Here is a 17718-nt window from a genome sequence, read left to right as displayed (position 1 = left end):
ATCCCATAAGCGCAACAATAAAGAGGATATAAGAAAGAAATATATTAAAACAATTTAATTTTTAAAACATTAAATGTCAACTATCAAAAAAATTTAAACAGCTTTAGGGAAGTAATTTTCTAAATACATTAATAGCACTTCTATATAAATAGTGATTCAAATGAAACATCATCAGGTTGACCATCAAACAACTTGTTCTGTAGAGTGCTTAGCCGTGCCTTCCAGCGCGAACAGCGAGTTAATTGTATATTCTGAGATTCAGAGTTATTCAATTTCAGATACACACGGCTCGAGTAAGCGTCTTGGGTACAAGGAACATATAGTAGCTTAAAAGAATTAATACAAAGCCTGGCTTTCAAGTCGGACTGGAAATTAAGCGAACACATAAGTCTTTTTTGTAATGACAATCGGGCCATTCCGGATGTTCCCCCAAAAGGAATTGTTCTGCATAAGAAAGGACACCGATAATGTCTGTAAGAGACACAATCAGTCTCTTTCTGATCAATATAATCTTCCAAATACTTTTTCCATCCTTGCCGCTGGCTTTCTAACGTCTCATCAATAGTTACATTAGCACGTCGCAACAAGTTAATGGTGAATCGCTTTACGTCAAAATTCCACGAGAACCGAAATAACATTTCATCTGGATTTAGATATCGTTCCAAATTCATGCGATATAAAAACTCGTCATAGGATCGTTTTGGTGTGGACTGGCTATTGTATTCTTCAATGACACTTAAAACGTGTTTAAATTTTCCGTCTGAAACGATGTGGTGTACCTGTTTAGCTATTGACCACACCAGCTTATCAACCGTGTACAGCTCGTAGGCTTTATTGCCATAATAAAAACGTATGTAATCTTCAAATTGATTCTGATCGAGGACACCGTATATAAGTCGTAACGACATGACGAAGGTTTTATCGTAATATGTACTTTCTTCGGGGAGCTCAGGTAACTCACTTTCTCTATTCCTCCATAACTTGTGCTCTTGGGCCACTGGATTTGGTTTTATTTGTTTCTGAGCATCAGCCACGCAGTTTTCCAGATTTTTCAATAATAGTAACCGTTCGTATAACATGTTGAATAGACGGAAAAAGACATATATTGCAGAATAGCCGTATTGCTCAATTTCGTTAACAATGTCGGATTTCATAAATGGAAACTTCTCTTCTTGCGCCGTTTGGTTATCCGGGACAGCTTTCTCGCTATTTCTTCCTTCCAACAAGCAATGGTCAGGATGACTAGGATATTTCAAGCTTGCCACAATAGCTGCAGCAGGACGAGATAATTGCTGTTTTGAAGATGAAGCTGAACTGCCATTGTCAGAAGGAGCGTCGTCATAATTCAGAGCGTTACTAGTGACATCCCCCTTCTTCTTAGCGGCAGCCGCCGATCGGCTTTGTCGTTGGTCACTTATTTTTTGATGTTTTGAAAGCTCAGTCAATTGAGTAATGGAATTTGATCGTTTTCGGCGTACTATTTTGCTTCCAGACGTATTATCAACGGAAGAATCATAATTAGGACCATGAAAAACAGGATCTAAAAACTTGGCTAATTTTTCTTTATCAATTCCAAAAAAAAGAGGTAGCGTACTTTTAAAAAAGTTTTCGACCTTCTTGAGACCGGAAGGGGAATTACATACCACGTATGTACACACTATGTAACACACGTCAAAAAGAATGTGTTCATTATCGTATATGGTTGAAAAATCAAAAGAAGTTTCACTCAGAAAAGGAAACTTTGTAGACGTCTGAGCGCGTATGGTCTCTGCTTCGGCAAGTAAAAGCTTTGGAGTAACAACTTTTCTATCCTTAGCCTTAAAGTATATGCATTGTGGATCCAAGCTTTTATCATAATTTTTAAACTCTGTATTTCTCCAGATAGGTTGCAAACTTTCTTTCGCTGATTGCCATTCTTCTTTTTTCTCGATCAATCGTTTTAGAACTATAGGAAGAGTAGCTGAAGGCATACTTTCTAGAGCATTTAATACAACCTTATAATGATCAGCAGTGTAGACTAACTTGATTGTTTTCTCGTAAATACTTTTCGACTGCAAACCTAAACCAGGCGGTAGTTGATAGCTATTCCGTTCATCATCTGGCATCTCTCCCAGACGATCTGCCAGATTTTTAAGTGCTTTGATAGTCCAGTTAATTGCTTCGATGTGTCGATCAAATTCGTAACGTTCTTCTTCCAGCTTTGTCATGGCATCTTCATAGGGTGTTTTACGTTGGACAATAAAACCGCTTTCCTCTGATGCCCAAGTAGGATGACTGACCCATTCATCGTTTAGAATAGACCAGGCTAACTCGTCTCTTCCACTACACGGAATCATACGTTCCTCTAAAGGAAGAAGACGATAACTTGGTCCGTAATCAGAGTGATCAGATGTGGCAGTATAATAAATATTAGGGAATTCTTGAGGATTAAAATGCAACATCAATTGAAAGCTTTTCCATAAGTCAGGAAGGGACCTTAAAAACGCAAAGCTTCTGGCTAACAATGTATCCCGAGAAATAATCTTTTGCACATAAAGATTAATTAATTTTAAAAATTCATGATATATATCGAGACTTGGTAACTGGTGTTTAACATGTTTGAAAAAATCAATAGCATCAGGCTGAGAAACGGACGGAAAAACTGTAGAGACAGTACCATGAGCGGAGGACGGTGGAGGATAGAAATCCGAAAGGTTACTGAGTCGAAAGTTGGAGCTCTGAACCGTTCGTATAGGATATGATCCTAAAGGAGGTGTTGAGCTGTAAAAAACCGAATTTGGTAGAAACTGTTGAAACTGTTGACTTAATGCAGGAAAATCGCTGAGTAAAGAGGTTAATCTACTTTGAAGCTCTTCCAAACTTATCTGAGAGCTCGAAAATTGTTGAAGAAGTAGCTGAAATTGCTGAAAAGATGTACCGCTATTTTTCAATGACTTTTTTACCTTTGCAATATAAGCAATAGCTCGGTGGTAGCAACTGGGAACGTCAGCATAGCTAGCAGCGTAAGAGTAAGGCCGCGATACTGACCCAGTGGGAGTAGCAAACTGCGGCCCCTTATTTTCTGCGGAGGATGGTAAAAACTGGTAGGAAGAAGGAAGGAGAGTATTAAGCTCAAGCAGCAACTCTGGGAAGTCATTCAAAAGAATGTGCACTCGTTCAATAAACCCAGGAAAGTCAATACTGTAAAGGAAAGTTAGCTGAAAATCTTAGAAAAACCGATTTTCATACATTTGCACATCCAAAGCTTTTACAATCTCCACAAATGCGGTGTAGAGGGAAGGATAATGAAAGAGTTTTTCACCAAAATAGCGAATAAAAGCAACGGATTCTATCTGGGCATTCTCACTTCCATTCTGATAGTTTTCATTCATGGGCACAGTCCCACTGTGGTAGTTCTCGTTTATTGACGATCTAAAGTCTGCAAGAAAAATTTAGTGACAGGTTCAGAGAAGGAAAATAACATACCATTTCTAGAAACCGAGATTGCTTGTTCCATGTATCCAACTATTAAATCATTAATATTTGGGTAATTGATCCCGTCTACGTTGGAGGTGAAAAATATGTAAAGGGTAGCTGAGGAAAGGTTAGAACATCCAAGACGTTGACTCTAGAAAAAAGTATGTCTGGTGGTTAATGGAAGCAAGAGTTAAGAAAAAACCAAGTCTTGTAAAAGCAGCAATAATTCAATTTTGAAGTTGACTTTAGAATTAAAGTACAAAAAATACAGACTTAATAGATAAAGATCAAAAGAATAAATTAATAGAGAATGAATAAGAATATAATTGACTCAAAAAAGAATAACAATAAAACTGATGAAGCCAATTAAAAGACAATTTTTACTCAAAATATTTCACATATACAAAGTTACAATTTGATGAATTTTTCAATAATCTTAGATTTTTAAAAAGTTTTAGTGAATGAATAGTACAAATCGATAAATATAAAATCTAAACAAGATAGAAAAATTTCAATTAGTCTGACGGAAGCATAAGTAAGCGGTCCAAATCAAACGTGATTTTATTACTTTAGGCCATAATTATTAAATTGATAATAGGCATAAGATCGTAAAAAGGAAGCGAAAGGATGTAAAAGTATCCCTTATTGTTGTTATGTGGTCATTGAATGTGCGTTCAGGAATGGCACATATTTCAGTTAGCAGTAGGGCAAAGGGACGGGTGATTAGCAAATTCTGGTTGAATAGTACATTCATGGATACCAAAGGATTGAAGAACCTTATTGATGTCCTTGGTCAACTTCATATAAGACTCGCCCTGATCATCAGGAAGAGTAACACAAACGTGAACAGTAGCAATCAACTTTACATCCGACAGTTGCCAGATGTGAAGCTCATGAACTGATTCAACGCCGTTTAATTGACCAATTAGGTGTGAGACATCTTCAATGCGAATGCTCTGAGGAGCAACCTGCAATAAAATCAGGGCGGCAGACTTGCAAAGGGGAATGGCACTGAGAAGGATAATAAAAGTGAGCAAAACACTTACACAAGGATCAAAAAGATAGCGCCAAGAGTAATCCGTATATCCAATGACCAAGGCAGCGCTGATCACGCCAACATTGCCAAGGGCATCTCCCAATACGTGAAGGAAAACGCCATGCATGTTAAGATTACGTTTGGATTTTTGTCCTTTTTGAGACGAAGAAGTGGGAATAGCACCATGATTGCTAGAAGATTTTCGGGGAGAGGCGGAGCCAGAGGGTAAGCCAATGTAGCTTAGCAAGGGGGAGTTTTCCGTAGCAGCGATGTCGGCAGCAGGATGGTCATGAGGGACATCTTGAAAATGACAGCGATTGACGATGGTGGAAGGTAAAACAGATTCGATGTCATCGATTTCTTCTGGGAATTCGTAGTTACGAGCATGAGATGAGTGATCGTGGCCATGAGCATGACTATGGTCATGGAAAAGGAACATACCAATGATATTACTGAGAAGACCCATGGAGCCGACGACAAGCATAAGTTTAGGATTGCTAACGGAAGGCGGTTCGATAAAGCGTTGGATGGCTTCCATGAAAATGAACATGCAAAGGGCAATTAAGAAGACGCCATTGGCCAAAGCACCCAAAATTTCAGCTCTTTGCCAGCCATAAGTGTATTTGGACTCATAGTCGGTAGAATGGGCAAGCTTGGTGGCCCAAAGAGCAACGAGCAAGCTAACAATGTCATTAAGCATATGGAAGGAATCAGCTATGAGAGCCAGCGAGTCAATCGCATAGCCGGTAATAATTTCAATAAAGAAAAAGGTGATGTCAATGCTTAATAGTAAGACAATACGGGTTTGACGTGAAAGATCCATGAAGACTATGGAAGACTGAATCGAGAAGAAAGAAGGGAAAAAATCAACAAAATGAAATAAACCAATACGAAAAAATAAAAACCAGAAAAAGATAAGAACAGAACAAAATCAAAACAAGCCGAAAAATTTTATAAAAACACAAGTTAAGCCACGTCAAAGGCAATTAATTCCTCTCACGCAAACTTTCTACTGCTTAGTGTAAAGTGATGAAAGGGAAAAAGTCGCCGAAAAGTAGCAATGCGATGCTTGCAATTTAGAGAACTTCAACAAGCCAGTATTCTATTTTTTTGATGGCAATCAAAAGTTGAGGGTTAATTTTTTTTGTATTGTAGTATTCACAAAAATTGGTAGTTTTAGCTTTTAATCTCAGAGAGATCAAGGTTAGCGATTTGGTGGTTTGAGTTTATAACTTTATATAACTTATTTCCAGTAGATATGGCAAAAGCAAGAAGAGATGAGGTGGTCCAACGTTGAGAAGAGCACCAAAAAGAGACGGACAAAAGATAAATTAAGTTTTTTTTTAGGAGAACAAAAAAATATAAAGGGAGAAAGAAAGAAAAAGAAAAGTCTTGCAATAAATGGTGTTTAGTTGGGATTTTGTAGAGATTGATATCAGATCATCTCTAATAACAGCATGATAGGATCATTCTAAGCATATGCTTAATCGGAAGTTTAAGGATACTATAAAGCATATATAAAAAGTATGCTTAGATTTTTGAGATATGTTTAACAAAAAACAATACAGGAACAGTACTATACAATGAATTGAAAAAAAAAAAAAAAAAAAAAAAAGGAAAATCAAATTAAGCCAAACCAAACGTTCTATTACAATTGTTCCATAGTTGAGAGAGCGTACTCGTTTTCTAAGGATTCGTTTCTTCAACCGTTTTTTTATTTCATTCTCCAACTTGATTCCTTTCTAATTTTTACGTCTACTATTTCATTCCTATGAAGTTCTTCCTTGTTTATCTTTAAATAACCAATGGGTGCGTTCAGATACAATCACCACATCTACTACTCTGGTTGAACACATTGTTGCGTTCCTAACCATAAAACTGGCTGAAGCATGGACTCCAAAGACCTGTCGATTCTGATGTAAGGGACTGTGTGGTGTAGAACCGACAAGACCATGGGTGGCTCCAGGATCATCATTGAGTTATGGCCACGAGGATGTAACGTTAGACTCTTGTAGAAACCACTCCAGTTTCAGTTCAGTCTTTTGGTTCCCCTTGATCTACCCATCACCTTCATGACCCTACTACCTACATCTAGGAATTTCTTAAGCATCCATTAACTGATATTAGGGTAGGGTTCGTGACTTCTAAGCTAAATGTTCGACTGTAAATTCCCAATTTTCGGATTGTGATAATCAGATAGGTTTCCTTGAAAAAAAGTATAAATAGGGATTTTGACAGAGCGCAAACGACGTTTATAAAACAATCTGTCCCGAAGAACCTTGATTTGTATTTTTTCCTTTGTTGTTTTGACTTCATCTAATTTAATTCATTGTTCTCCTAAATCCTCCATTAGGACCTGAATTGTATTTCCATCTTATCCTTTGTTTTCCTTTTCTTTCGTAATTTGCATTTTTTTTGTTTTTGATCTATCTACAAACATGGAGCCAGTTCGTCTTTACTACAGCTACAACGATATTCATAAAATGTGTGCTGAACAAGCCAATAACATACTACAGGTTTTTCGCCCAGATGTAATTATTGCCATTGGCGGTGGTGGTTTTATTCCTGCTCGCATTCTCCGTACTTTCTTGAAAAAGAAGGGAAGCAAAAACATTCCTATTCAGGCCATTGGTCTTAGCTTGTATGAGGAACTAACCACCGATTCTCCTGAAGAAGTCCCTGGTGTCGAGGTCAAGCGTACTCAATGGTTGGATTTCAGCACTTTGGGTATGGTCAGCTTGGTCGGAAAAAATATTTTGATTGTTGACGAGGTCGACGATACCCGTACTACTCTCCACTACGGTGTCCGTGAGCTTGAGCGCGATGTTGCGAAACAAGCAAAGTTACTGAACCGTGAACATGAGAAGACTAGGTTTGGTATTTTTGTCGTCCACAACAAGGTCAAACCCAAGAATGCAGAGCTCGATAAAGAACTTCTCGACAACTACTACTTTGCCGGCTGCAACACCCCCGACTACTGGATCATGTATCCTTGGGAAGCTATTGACATTGATGAGCATGATGCTCTTGTGGCTAAACAGAAAGCCAAGATTTCTGACAAGTCTGCTTAAACCCTTCTTTCATCCCCTCATTCTCTTCTCTATAATTTCGTCCCGCACCTATTATTTTCTCTTAATAATTTAGATTCGTCCTTATTTTGAGATGTATAGGGTATATTACGCACTTGATCTAATAAAACATTTGCTATTCTACTTTTACGCCTTTTCGTTGATTTTCCAAGTGCTTTTCTTTTTCTTTTTTTTTATTTTGTCACTTCTCTACATATATAATTTGGATAACCCGTTTTTTTGAAAGCTTCATTCATAGCATCTTAATTTCAATTTAGATTGTTAGCCCGATGACACGCTATCAGTCAATCCTTAGCATAGCATTAATAAAATATGTGTATGGTTCATCTCCTGTATACAACTTACAACTACTGACATATTCATTCAGTTGTACACAGATTCGTTACCTTCTGTTTAGGGGAGTGCATAATTGTCTTGTCCAGGTGCAATTCCTATTCTTCGCTCTTTTGATAAATTTTTCTTCTCTTGCATGGACGTATACGTATCTTTGGGTCGATGTGGTACATCATGAGACGGTGAGCTGAAATCGTGGTTTTCTTTCAGCTTTTCATCATCATACTCAAAGACATCTTCTGCAGTAATTTGAATGGCCGTTGGTTCTTTTCGTAGCATCTCTTTTCTTATAAATGTTCTGCCAGCTAGGAAAATATGCAAAGATATCAAACTTCCCAAGATATTCTTTCTTACTTGTCACGCTTTTGTTAAAAATTAACTCCAATTGAACAGCTTGAGTTCCTTTATACTCTTCAAACTTTTCTCCTTTAATCAATTTCTTTTGATTTCTTAAATTCCCCGTTTCTTGTCTTCCCTTACAAAACTGATTGAACTTGGTGGTGGATTCTTTAGAATAACACACAAGTAGAAAGAAAAACAAATAAAATCTGCCAAGGATGAGCAGCAAATAGTTTCAAACAAAGGATTGAATAAATTCAACTAATTAACAAGATTGTAAATCAGAAAAGTTTAATAAAATAAAAAAAAAAAAAAAAAAAGAGACAAATATCAAGGCATTGTCGATTTGTCTATTCGTACTAACAAAAGCAACTTCTATATTTCAGCTGTTCTATACATAAAATATCTTATTCTGTTAATGAATTCTCTTCTCTGTTGATTTTATTACAAATTTAGTTCTCCCATTTGTCTATGTTTAAACATATTGGAATCGCGATATCCATAGAAAGTGAAATTGCAAATAAAAAAATAAAAAAAAAAGAAATCAAGCAGCTTATGGAAGGAATTTTTATTATGATAAATGCCTATAATTTGAAAAGGAAGTATCATACCTTTCCATTCGGGAACAAAAGTGAAGGGAGGAAATGAGGGCTGCCATTAAGTGGTAATTACAACTTTTTGAGCCACCTGTATCAAAAAGAATCTCAGAAACTCAGCTACATATGCTGAAAACAACTAGAGTATAAACCAACGACTATCGAACGTGCCCTGAGCTGAAAAATTGGCGTTTTCCAAGCAATGAGTCGATATTTCCATGATTTTGGTGTGTAAAAAATATCCATTATAAATGCAATTAGGGATATTATAATTCAGTAAATAAATTTACAACTGCTTCAAAATATTAAAATAAGGGTGCGCCATTGCTTCTTTACAGGTTAACCGCTCCTGATGATCGTAACGAAGAAGTCTCGAAAGAAAATCAATGGCATCGTCATTCGCCAATTGTCGGTTTTCTCGATTCACGAAAGAGTACCAGTCACGCTTGGGGTAATGCCCAAGGATGTTGTCATATTGTCTGTCTAAAACGATTTGGTATTTTTGAATGTAAGCAAAAAGGTCATCCGTTCCCAAGACTTTCGCAATCTTAACCAACTGGTCATAATTATCGCGACCACGGAAGAAGGTATCTTTCTTGAAAATCAATGCAGCAAACATAACACCAAAGGACCAAATGTCCAACGAGTAATCTATACGGTTAGTATATCGCGGAAAAATACATGACAAGGCCTTTCATCATAATTCTTTTATACATACCATATTCACGAAAATCAACCAGAAGTTCTGGCCCTTTGAAATATCGACTAGCGACACGAACATTATACTCCATTCCCGCATGATAAAATTCAGCCAAACCCCAATCGATTAGGCGGAGTGTTCCATTTTTGTGATCAATCATAACGTTATGAGGTTTTACATCACGATGCATAATACCTCGGGAATGGCAGAAATCCAATGCCTTCAGCAATTCATATGAATAGTATCGAATATCATAGTCAGATAATGTAGGGTACAGTGTCCGAAAATCAATGTTATCTACATATTCAAAAATTAAGGAAGGTGTTTTACTCTAAAAATTCGTTAGTCTGCTTTTCCTGTATTAAAAACGAACGGTGAAACATGGTGCTGTACAGCACCATGACAGACAACCCGTCTGATACAGAATATTAGGTCACCGTGTTTATTGTAGCTTACCTCTGGATCACGAACAACATCAAGCAAAGCTATGATATTAGGGCCTCCTGTTAAGTTTTGTAAAATTTTGATTTCACGCTTGATCTTCTTATATTTAACAGGCTTCAGCACCTTTATAACACATTTAGAGTTGTTCAAAACATTTATTCCTTCGAAAACCTCACTGTATTTTCCTCGTCCCACTTTCCGTAAAATTTCGTAATTGTCCTGATACCCAAAAGTTTCTTCCATGTTTTCATAGTCCCAATACTCACGGGGAAACTCCTCATTTACATGAGCGTCTGTTTTTTGTTAACATACTTCTTTCATTTGACTTCTGCCACTTACAAACCCGCGAAACTGAGACTACAGGAGCCCATTCACTCTGATTCATGATTGCAGTCTTTTTTTTCTTGTTTTCTATCGAAGAACCCCTTTTTCTGAACCGTAAATTCTTGGACTCGGTGTATTGAACAACTTTCTAACTCCTGGCTGGTGAAAGGACGGTTCAAAAGCTGTGTACCTTATTCTCAAATTGTAGGGTTCAACTTTAGAAACGTACGCTATAGTTTGTTGTTTATAGTAACGAAGTGTAACGAACTCAAAAAAAAAACACAAAATCAAAACTTGTGTTTATAAAAGCTGAGAAACTATTTTTATATATGTTACGAGAATAGTAAGGTATTTTTGTATTTTTATTGCAATTTTTACCGAAGCATTCTAGTAGGTAATGTAATGTTCAGCAGAACATATTCATAGTAGTCCATACTTGGATGGACACAGGTCATAGTTTGGTTACAAATTCTGTACGTAGGCATTCCAAGTATGTATTGTAATTATTAAGTTTCTTATCCTAGATCAAAACTTTCAGGGATGCTTTTTGAATTGATTTGAACAAGGAGTCATTCTTCGCGAGTCTCAAGTAGAAATCTATTGCAGAGTGACAGAGTGAATTTTATGTCCCATTACCATTTTCATGCTGTTATTTTCTAATGAGACGGATTTTAGCATCGCCGATTCGAATTGTTTCAACAGTGTTTCTAGTTCTATAAATCGTAGATTTTCCCTGTCGCAACTCTCCCAAGCTTCAAAATCACCTTGTTTGGCATGTGCCCAAGCAAACGAAACATGGGGTAGAAAGTCCTGTAAGAATTCAGGTTAGACTTGTTGCTATGAGCGAACTTTTATGGTAAAATAAAACGAACCTTTCGTAATTCTTTCCCTTCGTATTTTTCCATTAAGTTATTTGAAATTTCTAGCAATTTTTTCAAAAGATCAGCACTTTCAAATGTTGCTTTCAGTACAAAAAACATTCGAGTTCTATCATCATTAAAAAGAAGACATGGGTCCTGAAGCTTGTATCTGATTGCTCTTTAAAACAATGAGTAAGTTACAATTCATATTAAGTCAATTTCATCACTTACCTGTGTTGTAAGTGCTGACACTCCCGTCTCCAAATTGTTAAAACAGCTTTTCTTTCATCAGATGCAATTCTAAATAGTTCTGACAAACTCAAGTGCAAACTCCTCACAACACCAAATTCCGAAGTAAACAAACTTCTGAACTCTGATTGCGAAGCTATAATTTCCTGAATCTTTTGTTTAGAGGAATTATCAAAATCAACTTTACGGTTAGCGAAAAGCTTTGCTTGGGATGTATAGCATTCATACCATCTAAGTAAATTTGAACTGCCCATAAACCTTCGACATGAGCCTTCGTCCTCTTTCTTCCTTCGTGGAAATTGGGACTATCGAAAGTTTTACGCTTTTCTAATCAACGTTTGTTTAGTAAATAATTTCCAGTTGATTTTTCTTACTTCTATAAAGATCTTTAATAAAGTCAGGGAGTTTTGGAACCTGTTTCACGTAAAAGTCTGATTCCTCACTACTTTCTGTATCTGAGCTGCCATATAGTACCAAAGACATAACTCAGAATTCGTTATTTTATATATACTTTTCGAATAACTGAAAAAGACTAAGGTCACTGAGAATAAATAACATTAATATTAGATTGGTGTGTGAATCGTTCTATATAACAACATACACTCCCACAACTTTCTGAAATCAAACTCATCAATTAAAATGCGAACTAAAATGTAAATCCTTTACATTCAAAACAATATCTCTATTAACATGCACAATTAATGTACAAATCCATACTATTATAAAACTACAAAGTCAATTTACCCTGGAAGAATTCGATAGCTTCTTCAATGGCAGCATCAACATTCTCAGCCTTCTCACCAACACCTTGACAAGTATCACCTTTACCACCACTACGTCCACCAATTTGTAAACAAACCTTTTGAGACCATTCTTGAGGAGTGATCTTTTGCAAAGCCTCATTTGACACAAGGCAAGCATGAGCAACCTTTGTATTGTCAGAAGCTACAAGGTAGACACTCTTGCCTTTAAGGTTCTTCTTCGTATGGGCGAGAGCAAAGCTCAAGGCTTTAGGGTTGGCAGAGATAGGGACCTTAGCGACAACGAAATGAGCTTCAGGGTTCTCCTTGAAATATTCAACTACCATATTTACAGCTTCTTTTTGCTCAGCAGCATTAGCAGCCTTTACCTGGTCTTGGAACTGCTTTGTGATTTTGGCAACACGTTCTCTCATGTTATGTTTACGGACGGCAGATATCGTAAGCTTAGAAAGATCTACGCCAACCTTTTTCAATTCGGCTTCTTTAGCAGCACCAAAAGGCATCTTTTCTAATTCATTAATGCGGGCGTCAAATTCATTAGCAACACGAGAAACACGATTAGCTTCGGTGGATGTAACGGATACGATACGACGAATTCCTTTAGCAATACCGCTTTCCTCCAAAATGACAAAGTCTTTAATTTCACCAGATTTAGCAACATGAGTACCACCACAGAATTCAATACTGTAATTATACCATTCAGGATTCTTAGGATTCTGTAAAAGATTATCAATGTCGACACCGATACAAACAAGTCTAACTGGGTCGGGATAGACTTCTCCAAAAACGGCACGTAGACCATTAATTTCCTTTGTATCCTTCAAGGGGACATTCTTAGAATAAACTGGTAAATCCTTTCTAATTTGATCGTTGCAGAAATTTTCGACTTCCAAAAGCTTATCAATTGGAAGGGAAGATTTGTAAGAAAAATCAAATCTCATCTTTTCTTGAGAAACCAAAGAACCACGTTGCTCAATACCCTCCCCAAGAACATTACGAAGAGCAAGGTTCAGAACATGGGTGACAGTATGATTGTTCATTAAGTGCCAACGACGAATCTCATCATATTCACAGGTAACCTTATCACCGATGTTCAGATTGCCGTATTCTAAAAAACCTGTATGAAGAACATAACCAGCATAAACTTGAACGTTAGTTACACGGAAATCAGCAACGCCATCAATGACGATATGTCCAGTGTCGTATTCTTGACCACCTTGTTCAGCGTAAAAGTTGGTACGATCAAGCAAGATTCCAAATTGCTCACCAGATTCAAAATCTTTAGTAACAGTTTGGAAGCCATCCTTATGGTAGATAGCTTTAACGGCAGATTCTAAAGTAGCATGATCGTGCTTATAAATATCATCAGTCTTGGGTACTTCGTCCATTTTTGCAAGATCACCCAAGGCGTGAACGTCCAAAACTAACAGTTCGCCACCAGAAGAGCCACTCTTGGTAGCACGCTTACTCATTTCTTTCGAATGAGTTTGAGCAGCTTCAAAACCAGGTTCGTCAATCTTAATACCTGCTTCTTCAGCCATTAAGTGAGTAAGATCGACTGGAAAACCATATGTCTCGTATAGACGCCAAACATCATTTCCTTGCAATATATTGCTGGAAGACTTTTTGGCAGCAGCTGCATATTGTTCAAACATCTTTTCACCGCGATCCAAAGTTTTAGAAAAGGACACTTCTTCGTCGTCTAATAATTCACGTACATCGTTGACCTTTCTGTAAAGCTCTGGAAAGAATTCACCCATCTGTTCGACGACAGTAAGAGAGAGCTGGGAGAAAAAGCTTCCGATAGGAACACCAAACTTTTTACGGACATAGCGAGCACCACGTCTCAGGATACGACGCAAAACGTAACCGCGTCCTTCGTTATTAGGGACACCGCCATCACTAATAGCAAAAGTCAAGGTACGAACATGATCAGCAACTACACGATAAGCAGTATCGATACCATCCACATCTTCGTCACCCATTTTTCCGGTATATGGACGAGCACCGGTAAGCTCTTGTATTTTTTTAAAGAGCGGAGTGAACACATCAGTATCGTAATTAGATGTCTTATTTTGAATGACAGACACTAGACGCTCAAAACCCATACCGGTGTCAACATGGCGATTAGGGAGGGGGCGAAGAGAGCCATCTTTTTCACGGTTGTATTGTATGAACACAATGTTCCAAATTTCCAGGACATTAGGATCATCCATGTTGACGAGTTCAGGTACAGAGCGATTGCCAATACGATCATAGTGAATTTCTGAACAGGGACCGCAAGGGCCTTGATCACCCATTTCCCAGAAATTATCTTTAAGGTCTCCAGGAATAACACGAGACTCGTGGATACCAATGTCAAGCCAAAGTTGACGAGCTTCCAAATCAGGTTCTAAGCCAGATTCTTCATGACCACCAAAGTAGGTGACATAAAGCTGATCCCTTTCTAGACCATACACTTCGGTAAGCAATACCCAGGCCATCTGAATAGCCTCCTTCTTGAAATAATCACCAAATGACCAATTGCCCAACATTTCAAACATGGTGTGATGATAATTGTCTCTGCCGACATCTTCAAGATCATTATGCTTACCACCAGCACGAATACACTTTTGAGAGTCAACAGCACGTTTAAGCTTGGAATATTCGTGAGAAGGGTCTACAGTTCCCAAAAAAATAGGCTTAAACTGGTTCATACCAGCATTGGCAAAGAGAAGCGTAGGATCATCGTAAGGGACTACAGAGGAGCTAGGAACGACGGTATGTCCTCGCTCTTCAAAAAATTTTAAGAAAGTGCTCCTAACCTTATTAGCAGGCCACTCAATCGACTCGGTTGGGATGGTCATAAGGGTACGTTGATGTAGTGGTAAACGGTAAGTTTTAGTGGCTCGAAAATTTTTATGAAGCTGAGATAGTGAGGGATCCAGATTAAAACTGCTAAGTTTTCTTTTATATAATGGTTGTAGGTAGAATCCTTTAAATCCTTTTATGTGAAAGATTGCAAAGCGGTTTGCATACTCAAACATCCGTGGTGGAAGGAAGGTGGATTCTGAAAATAAAAGGGAATTCTTTTATGACATGGTATTAAATGTATAAAAATACTAAAATCAAATGTTCGATCAATTGAATAAGATACATACTTAATATAAACGATTTTATTAAATACTTATTCATAGATGGCAGTTAGAAAAGATTTGAGTAGTATACACGTACAAGAAAAAATAAGATGCTTATCAATTCACTTCATTTAAAAAATTAGCTAACTGTGTATGTGATACTTAGCGATGACAACAATAGACCAAAAAAAAAAGCTGTGATTGCTGGTCGCTATTAATATACAGAGGAGCAACTGGAATGATAGTCAATTAGACTACGATTGCAATTTATCTTTGAGCCTTTGAGCCTTTCAGCCTTTCCGGTAACTTACTTTGTGAAAGAAAAAATGGACTCCAAACGCTTTTACGTAAACATAAAAATACTCTCAGGGCAGCAAGGGTATTGAGGCAGAATTAGCAAAGATACCTACACAATTGGTGGAGGATGTAATACTTAAAAAGGAACAAGAGAAAAAACAAAACAAAAAAGAAAAGAAAAGAAAAGCGCATTAAGGACTTTTCATATGCATAAGTTTTAAGCAAGATCATGAACTTCCTTTACAATTATTAATCTTCTTCAATGCGAGTTTGTTTGGATTCTTTCATGCTGGCCGACCTGGCTTGTTGCTATATTAGGTTAGTTTAAGCTTAAAGTGATTTGTTTAAAGAGTGTTATCACTTGACTATGCAAGCTCTTTTGATAGAATCCATACCTCACGGTACTTTGCTAGAGAAATTTTCAATACTTCAGCGTAATTCTCAAACCCAAGGGTATTCATGGCAAGCAAAACATCTTCTCCGGTGATTGTTTTACGTTTTTCCTGTGTGCATTGTTCAGAAGCTATACGTGAGTTAACAAAACGATGAAAGTAATAAGGCACAGCATACCTTCACTCGTAATAAACGAGATAAATTCACTGACACAATCTTGAACGCAATCCTTGGCTTCCTATGATTTGTTAACTTCAGGCCCAAGTCAAAGCAAAGTAGATAGAAATATATAAGGATGTAACACCCCAAGACCCTAATTTTGGGCTTATGAAAGCCATCAAAGATTATTGGAAATGGACATATGTTATCTATTCCTTTGTGGTGACATTTGGAAGCACATTTGCAGAACAATTGATACCTTTGATATTTTTGCGTTTTCAGGAAGAGCGCTTTTCATTATACGCGCCACATTTGCAATTGGTAACAGATTCGTATAATCAAATCCATCAGAGCTCATTTTTAAGATAAGACAAGCTTTTCAAGCGAATTTATCAGGAACTTAGACCAGTAAGGTAACGTGGTTAAACTGTATTATAACACAGCCAAGTAATGACTTTCCGTGCTCAAACAAAACAGTAGCTCAAAAAATTGTATACAATAAACAATTCCAGGTACGAAAAGGAAAATGATTGAAAAATTGAACTTTTGATTGTATTTCGGATGGAAACGCGCTTGTGTTGATGCGGGTAGAAAGCCGTGCAATGCTTTCTTGAAGCTTTTAACGAAATTTAATGTGTGCGTTATACTTGATAATTCTAATTGTTTACATTCGTTATTTTATTATATGACTGTAATGGAACGCAAAAAAGTAAACAAACGTTGATTAATTAGCAGTAAGGGTAGATCCACCTAAAAATATAGAAAACGAGCCATTTTTTCGTTACAATGTGGAAATAAATGAAGAATAATGAAAGGCAGTTTAATAAGAAAATTCGAGTAAAAAGGTGAAGAAATTACGGCTCATTTGAATACTGTTACGAACTTTTCCAAATCACAATAACCCGTATTCATCTTGGCTTCCTTTTTCGGTATCCATGACACGTTTTCAACCGTACAATCCTTCCTTTACTCTCAATTTGTTTATCTTCTCAAAATGAGCTACCGCGAATGTTTGCTTCCTTTCTCTTCTTTTACCTTTCCCTTCCTGGCTAGCTATAGAATTTGTTCCCCCACTTTGCATTCTGTGGTGGCGTGCCTTCTTAGACAGTGCCATTTGCCTCTATGAAAACACTTTGCTGCGTTACTTATTGATGACGCCATGGTAAACAAATTGAGCTCTTATGGTTTTTGATGGTTTTTCATTTTGAAAAAGTGTGAGGAGTTCTAGAAGATCCTTGGGAATACAAGCTGTCTCTTTCAGTTAGAAGTTCTATTTTGGTACACAAACATTTTCTTGACAAGCGGAAGTTGTCAGAAAGAGACTTCATGTGAATCTAATATCGAACGTCACAAGCTGTGCGTTTTCCCAGCTAAAAGAAGGCTTTTTTTTCTCTCTTTCTGACTCATTATCTTATACTTCATTTGCCTTGTTTAGAATCTGCCGATGGCCAAAATCAAGCTCATATCAATCCATTACGTTGAGTCGACGCAGTAGGTATTCCTACATCGTTTACGTATAAACACGGTATATATTTGTTTTACAAATATTAAAGAACCTACTTGACC

General features: G+C 37.2%; 8 protein-coding genes across 8 annotated transcripts; 1 reads left to right on the top strand and 7 right to left on the bottom strand.

The window, feature by feature from the left end:
* Positions 1-22: 22 nt before the first annotated feature.
* SPOG_00184 (Clr6 histone deacetylase complex subunit Pst2) lies at positions 23-3723 on the bottom strand. Its single transcript, XM_013167691.1, has 3 exons — positions 3466-3723; positions 3229-3418; positions 23-3180 (listed from the first exon to the last, which is right to left on the bottom strand). Exons 1-3 carry the CDS (start codon positions 3494-3496, stop codon positions 141-143), a joined length of 3261 nt encoding a protein of 1086 aa, XP_013023145.1. The 5' UTR covers positions 3497-3723; the 3' UTR covers positions 23-140.
* A 189-nt stretch (positions 3724-3912) lies between these two features.
* Positions 3913-5947, bottom strand: SPOG_00183 (zinc ion transporter Zhf1). Its single transcript, XM_013167690.1, has one exon. The coding sequence runs from the start codon at positions 5313-5315 to the stop codon at positions 4149-4151; it is 1167 nt and encodes a 388-aa protein (XP_013023144.1). The 5' UTR covers positions 5316-5947; the 3' UTR covers positions 3913-4148.
* Positions 5948-6645: 698 nt separating this feature from the next.
* Positions 6646-7908, top strand: SPOG_00182 (xanthine phosphoribosyltransferase). The gene has a single exon (XM_013167689.1). It carries the CDS (start codon positions 6931-6933, stop codon positions 7561-7563), a length of 633 nt encoding a protein of 210 aa, XP_013023143.1. The 5' UTR covers positions 6646-6930; the 3' UTR covers positions 7564-7908.
* Positions 7580-8524, bottom strand: SPOG_00181 (anaphase-promoting complex subunit Hcn1). The gene has a single exon (XM_013167688.1). The coding sequence runs from the start codon at positions 8191-8193 to the stop codon at positions 7975-7977; it is 219 nt and encodes a 72-aa protein (XP_013023142.1). The 5' UTR covers positions 8194-8524; the 3' UTR covers positions 7580-7974.
* A 4-nt stretch (positions 8525-8528) lies between these two features.
* On the bottom strand, positions 8529-10502 carry SPOG_00180 (CMGC/CK2 protein kinase Cka1). Its single transcript, XM_013167687.1, has 4 exons — positions 10333-10502; positions 10006-10286; positions 9568-9880; positions 8529-9500 (listed from the first exon to the last, which is right to left on the bottom strand). Exons 1-4 carry the CDS (start codon positions 10376-10378, stop codon positions 9136-9138), a joined length of 1005 nt encoding a protein of 334 aa, XP_013023141.1. The 5' UTR covers positions 10379-10502; the 3' UTR covers positions 8529-9135.
* Positions 10503-10625: 123 nt separating this feature from the next.
* Positions 10626-12004, bottom strand: SPOG_00179 (uncharacterized protein). Its single transcript, XM_013167686.1, has 5 exons — positions 11801-12004; positions 11655-11753; positions 11409-11607; positions 11190-11355; positions 10626-11127 (listed from the first exon to the last, which is right to left on the bottom strand). The coding sequence occupies exons 1-5, from the start codon at positions 11907-11909 to the stop codon at positions 10915-10917; spliced, it is 786 nt and encodes a 261-aa protein (XP_013023140.1). The 5' UTR covers positions 11910-12004; the 3' UTR covers positions 10626-10914.
* Positions 12005-12032: 28 nt separating this feature from the next.
* SPOG_00178 (cytoplasmic alanine-tRNA ligase Ala1) lies at positions 12033-15233 on the bottom strand. The gene has a single exon (XM_013167685.1). It carries the CDS (start codon positions 15211-15213, stop codon positions 12154-12156), a length of 3060 nt encoding a protein of 1019 aa, XP_013023139.1. The 5' UTR covers positions 15214-15233; the 3' UTR covers positions 12033-12153.
* Positions 15234-15414: 181 nt separating this feature from the next.
* Positions 15415-17688, bottom strand: SPOG_00177 (CCAAT-binding factor complex subunit Php3). Its single transcript, XM_013167684.1, has 4 exons — positions 16412-17688; positions 16171-16231; positions 15996-16123; positions 15415-15909 (listed from the first exon to the last, which is right to left on the bottom strand). The coding sequence occupies exons 1-4, from the start codon at positions 16508-16510 to the stop codon at positions 15850-15852; spliced, it is 348 nt and encodes a 115-aa protein (XP_013023138.1). The 5' UTR covers positions 16511-17688; the 3' UTR covers positions 15415-15849.
* Positions 17689-17718: the final 30 nt, after the last annotated feature.

The sequence above is a fragment of the Schizosaccharomyces cryophilus genome, assembly GCF_000004155.1.
Source record: "Schizosaccharomyces cryophilus OY26 unplaced genomic scaffold supercont4.3, whole genome shotgun sequence".
Taxonomy (NCBI): Eukaryota; Fungi; Ascomycota; class Schizosaccharomycetes; order Schizosaccharomycetales; family Schizosaccharomycetaceae; genus Schizosaccharomyces; species Schizosaccharomyces cryophilus.
Note: the sequence above shows the minus strand (reverse complement) of the source record. Positions and strands in the feature narration are given on the sequence as shown.

Excerpts from the sequence above, each read along its gene's own strand:
- SPOG_00177 (XM_013167684.1), bottom strand. The coding sequence starts at position 16,510 with ATGAGCTCTGATGGATTTGATTATACGAATCTGTTACCAATTGCAAAT. Across the intron at positions 16,232-16,411 it reads AAAACGCAAAAATATCAAAG|GAAGCCAAGGATTGCGTTCA; the intron begins GTATCAATTGTT and ends AACAAATCATAG. Across the intron at positions 15,910-15,995 it reads CTCTAGCAAAGTACCGTGAG|CAACAAGCCAGGTCGGCCAG; the intron begins GTATGGATTCTA and ends AACCTAATATAG.
- SPOG_00183 (XM_013167690.1), bottom strand. The coding sequence starts at position 5,315 with ATGGATCTTTCACGTCAAACCCGTATTGTCTTACTATTAAGCATTGAC.
- SPOG_00179 (XM_013167686.1), bottom strand. The coding sequence starts at position 11,909 with ATGTCTTTGGTACTATATGGCAGCTCAGATACAGAAAGTAGTGAGGAA. Across the intron at positions 11,608-11,654 it reads AGTTCAAATTTACTTAGATG|TTGATTTTGATAATTCCTCT; the intron begins GTATGAATGCTA and ends CTAACCGTAAAG. Across the intron at positions 11,128-11,189 it reads AAGGGAAAGAATTACGAAAG|GACTTTCTACCCCATGTTTC; the intron begins GTTCGTTTTATT and ends GAATTCTTACAG.
- SPOG_00180 (XM_013167687.1), bottom strand. The coding sequence starts at position 10,378 with ATGAATCAGAGTGAATGGGCTCCTGTAGTCTCAGTTTCGCGGGTTT. Across the intron at positions 10,287-10,332 it reads AGTCTCAGTTTCGCGGGTTT|ACGCTCATGTAAATGAGGAG; the intron begins GTAAGTGGCAGA and ends AACAAAAAACAG. Across the intron at positions 9,501-9,567 it reads GGTTGATTTTCGTGAATATG|ATTACTCGTTGGACATTTGG; the intron begins GTATGTATAAAA and ends CTAACCGTATAG.
- SPOG_00184 (XM_013167691.1), bottom strand. The coding sequence starts at position 3,496 with ATGGAACAAGCAATCTCGGTTTCTAGAAATG. Across the intron at positions 3,419-3,465 it reads AATCTCGGTTTCTAGAAATG|ACTTTAGATCGTCAATAAAC; the intron begins GTATGTTATTTT and ends TTTTTCTTGCAG. Across the intron at positions 3,181-3,228 it reads AAAGCTTTGGATGTGCAAAT|TATTGACTTTCCTGGGTTTA; the intron begins GTATGAAAATCG and ends TTTCCTTTACAG.
- SPOG_00181 (XM_013167688.1), bottom strand. The coding sequence starts at position 8,193 with ATGCTACGAAAAGAACCAACGGCCATTCAAATTACTGCAGAAGATGTC.
- SPOG_00182 (XM_013167689.1), top strand. The coding sequence starts at position 6,931 with ATGGAGCCAGTTCGTCTTTACTACAGCTACAACGATATTCATAAAATG.
- SPOG_00178 (XM_013167685.1), bottom strand. The coding sequence starts at position 15,213 with ATGTTTGAGTATGCAAACCGCTTTGCAATCTTTCACATAAAAGGATTT.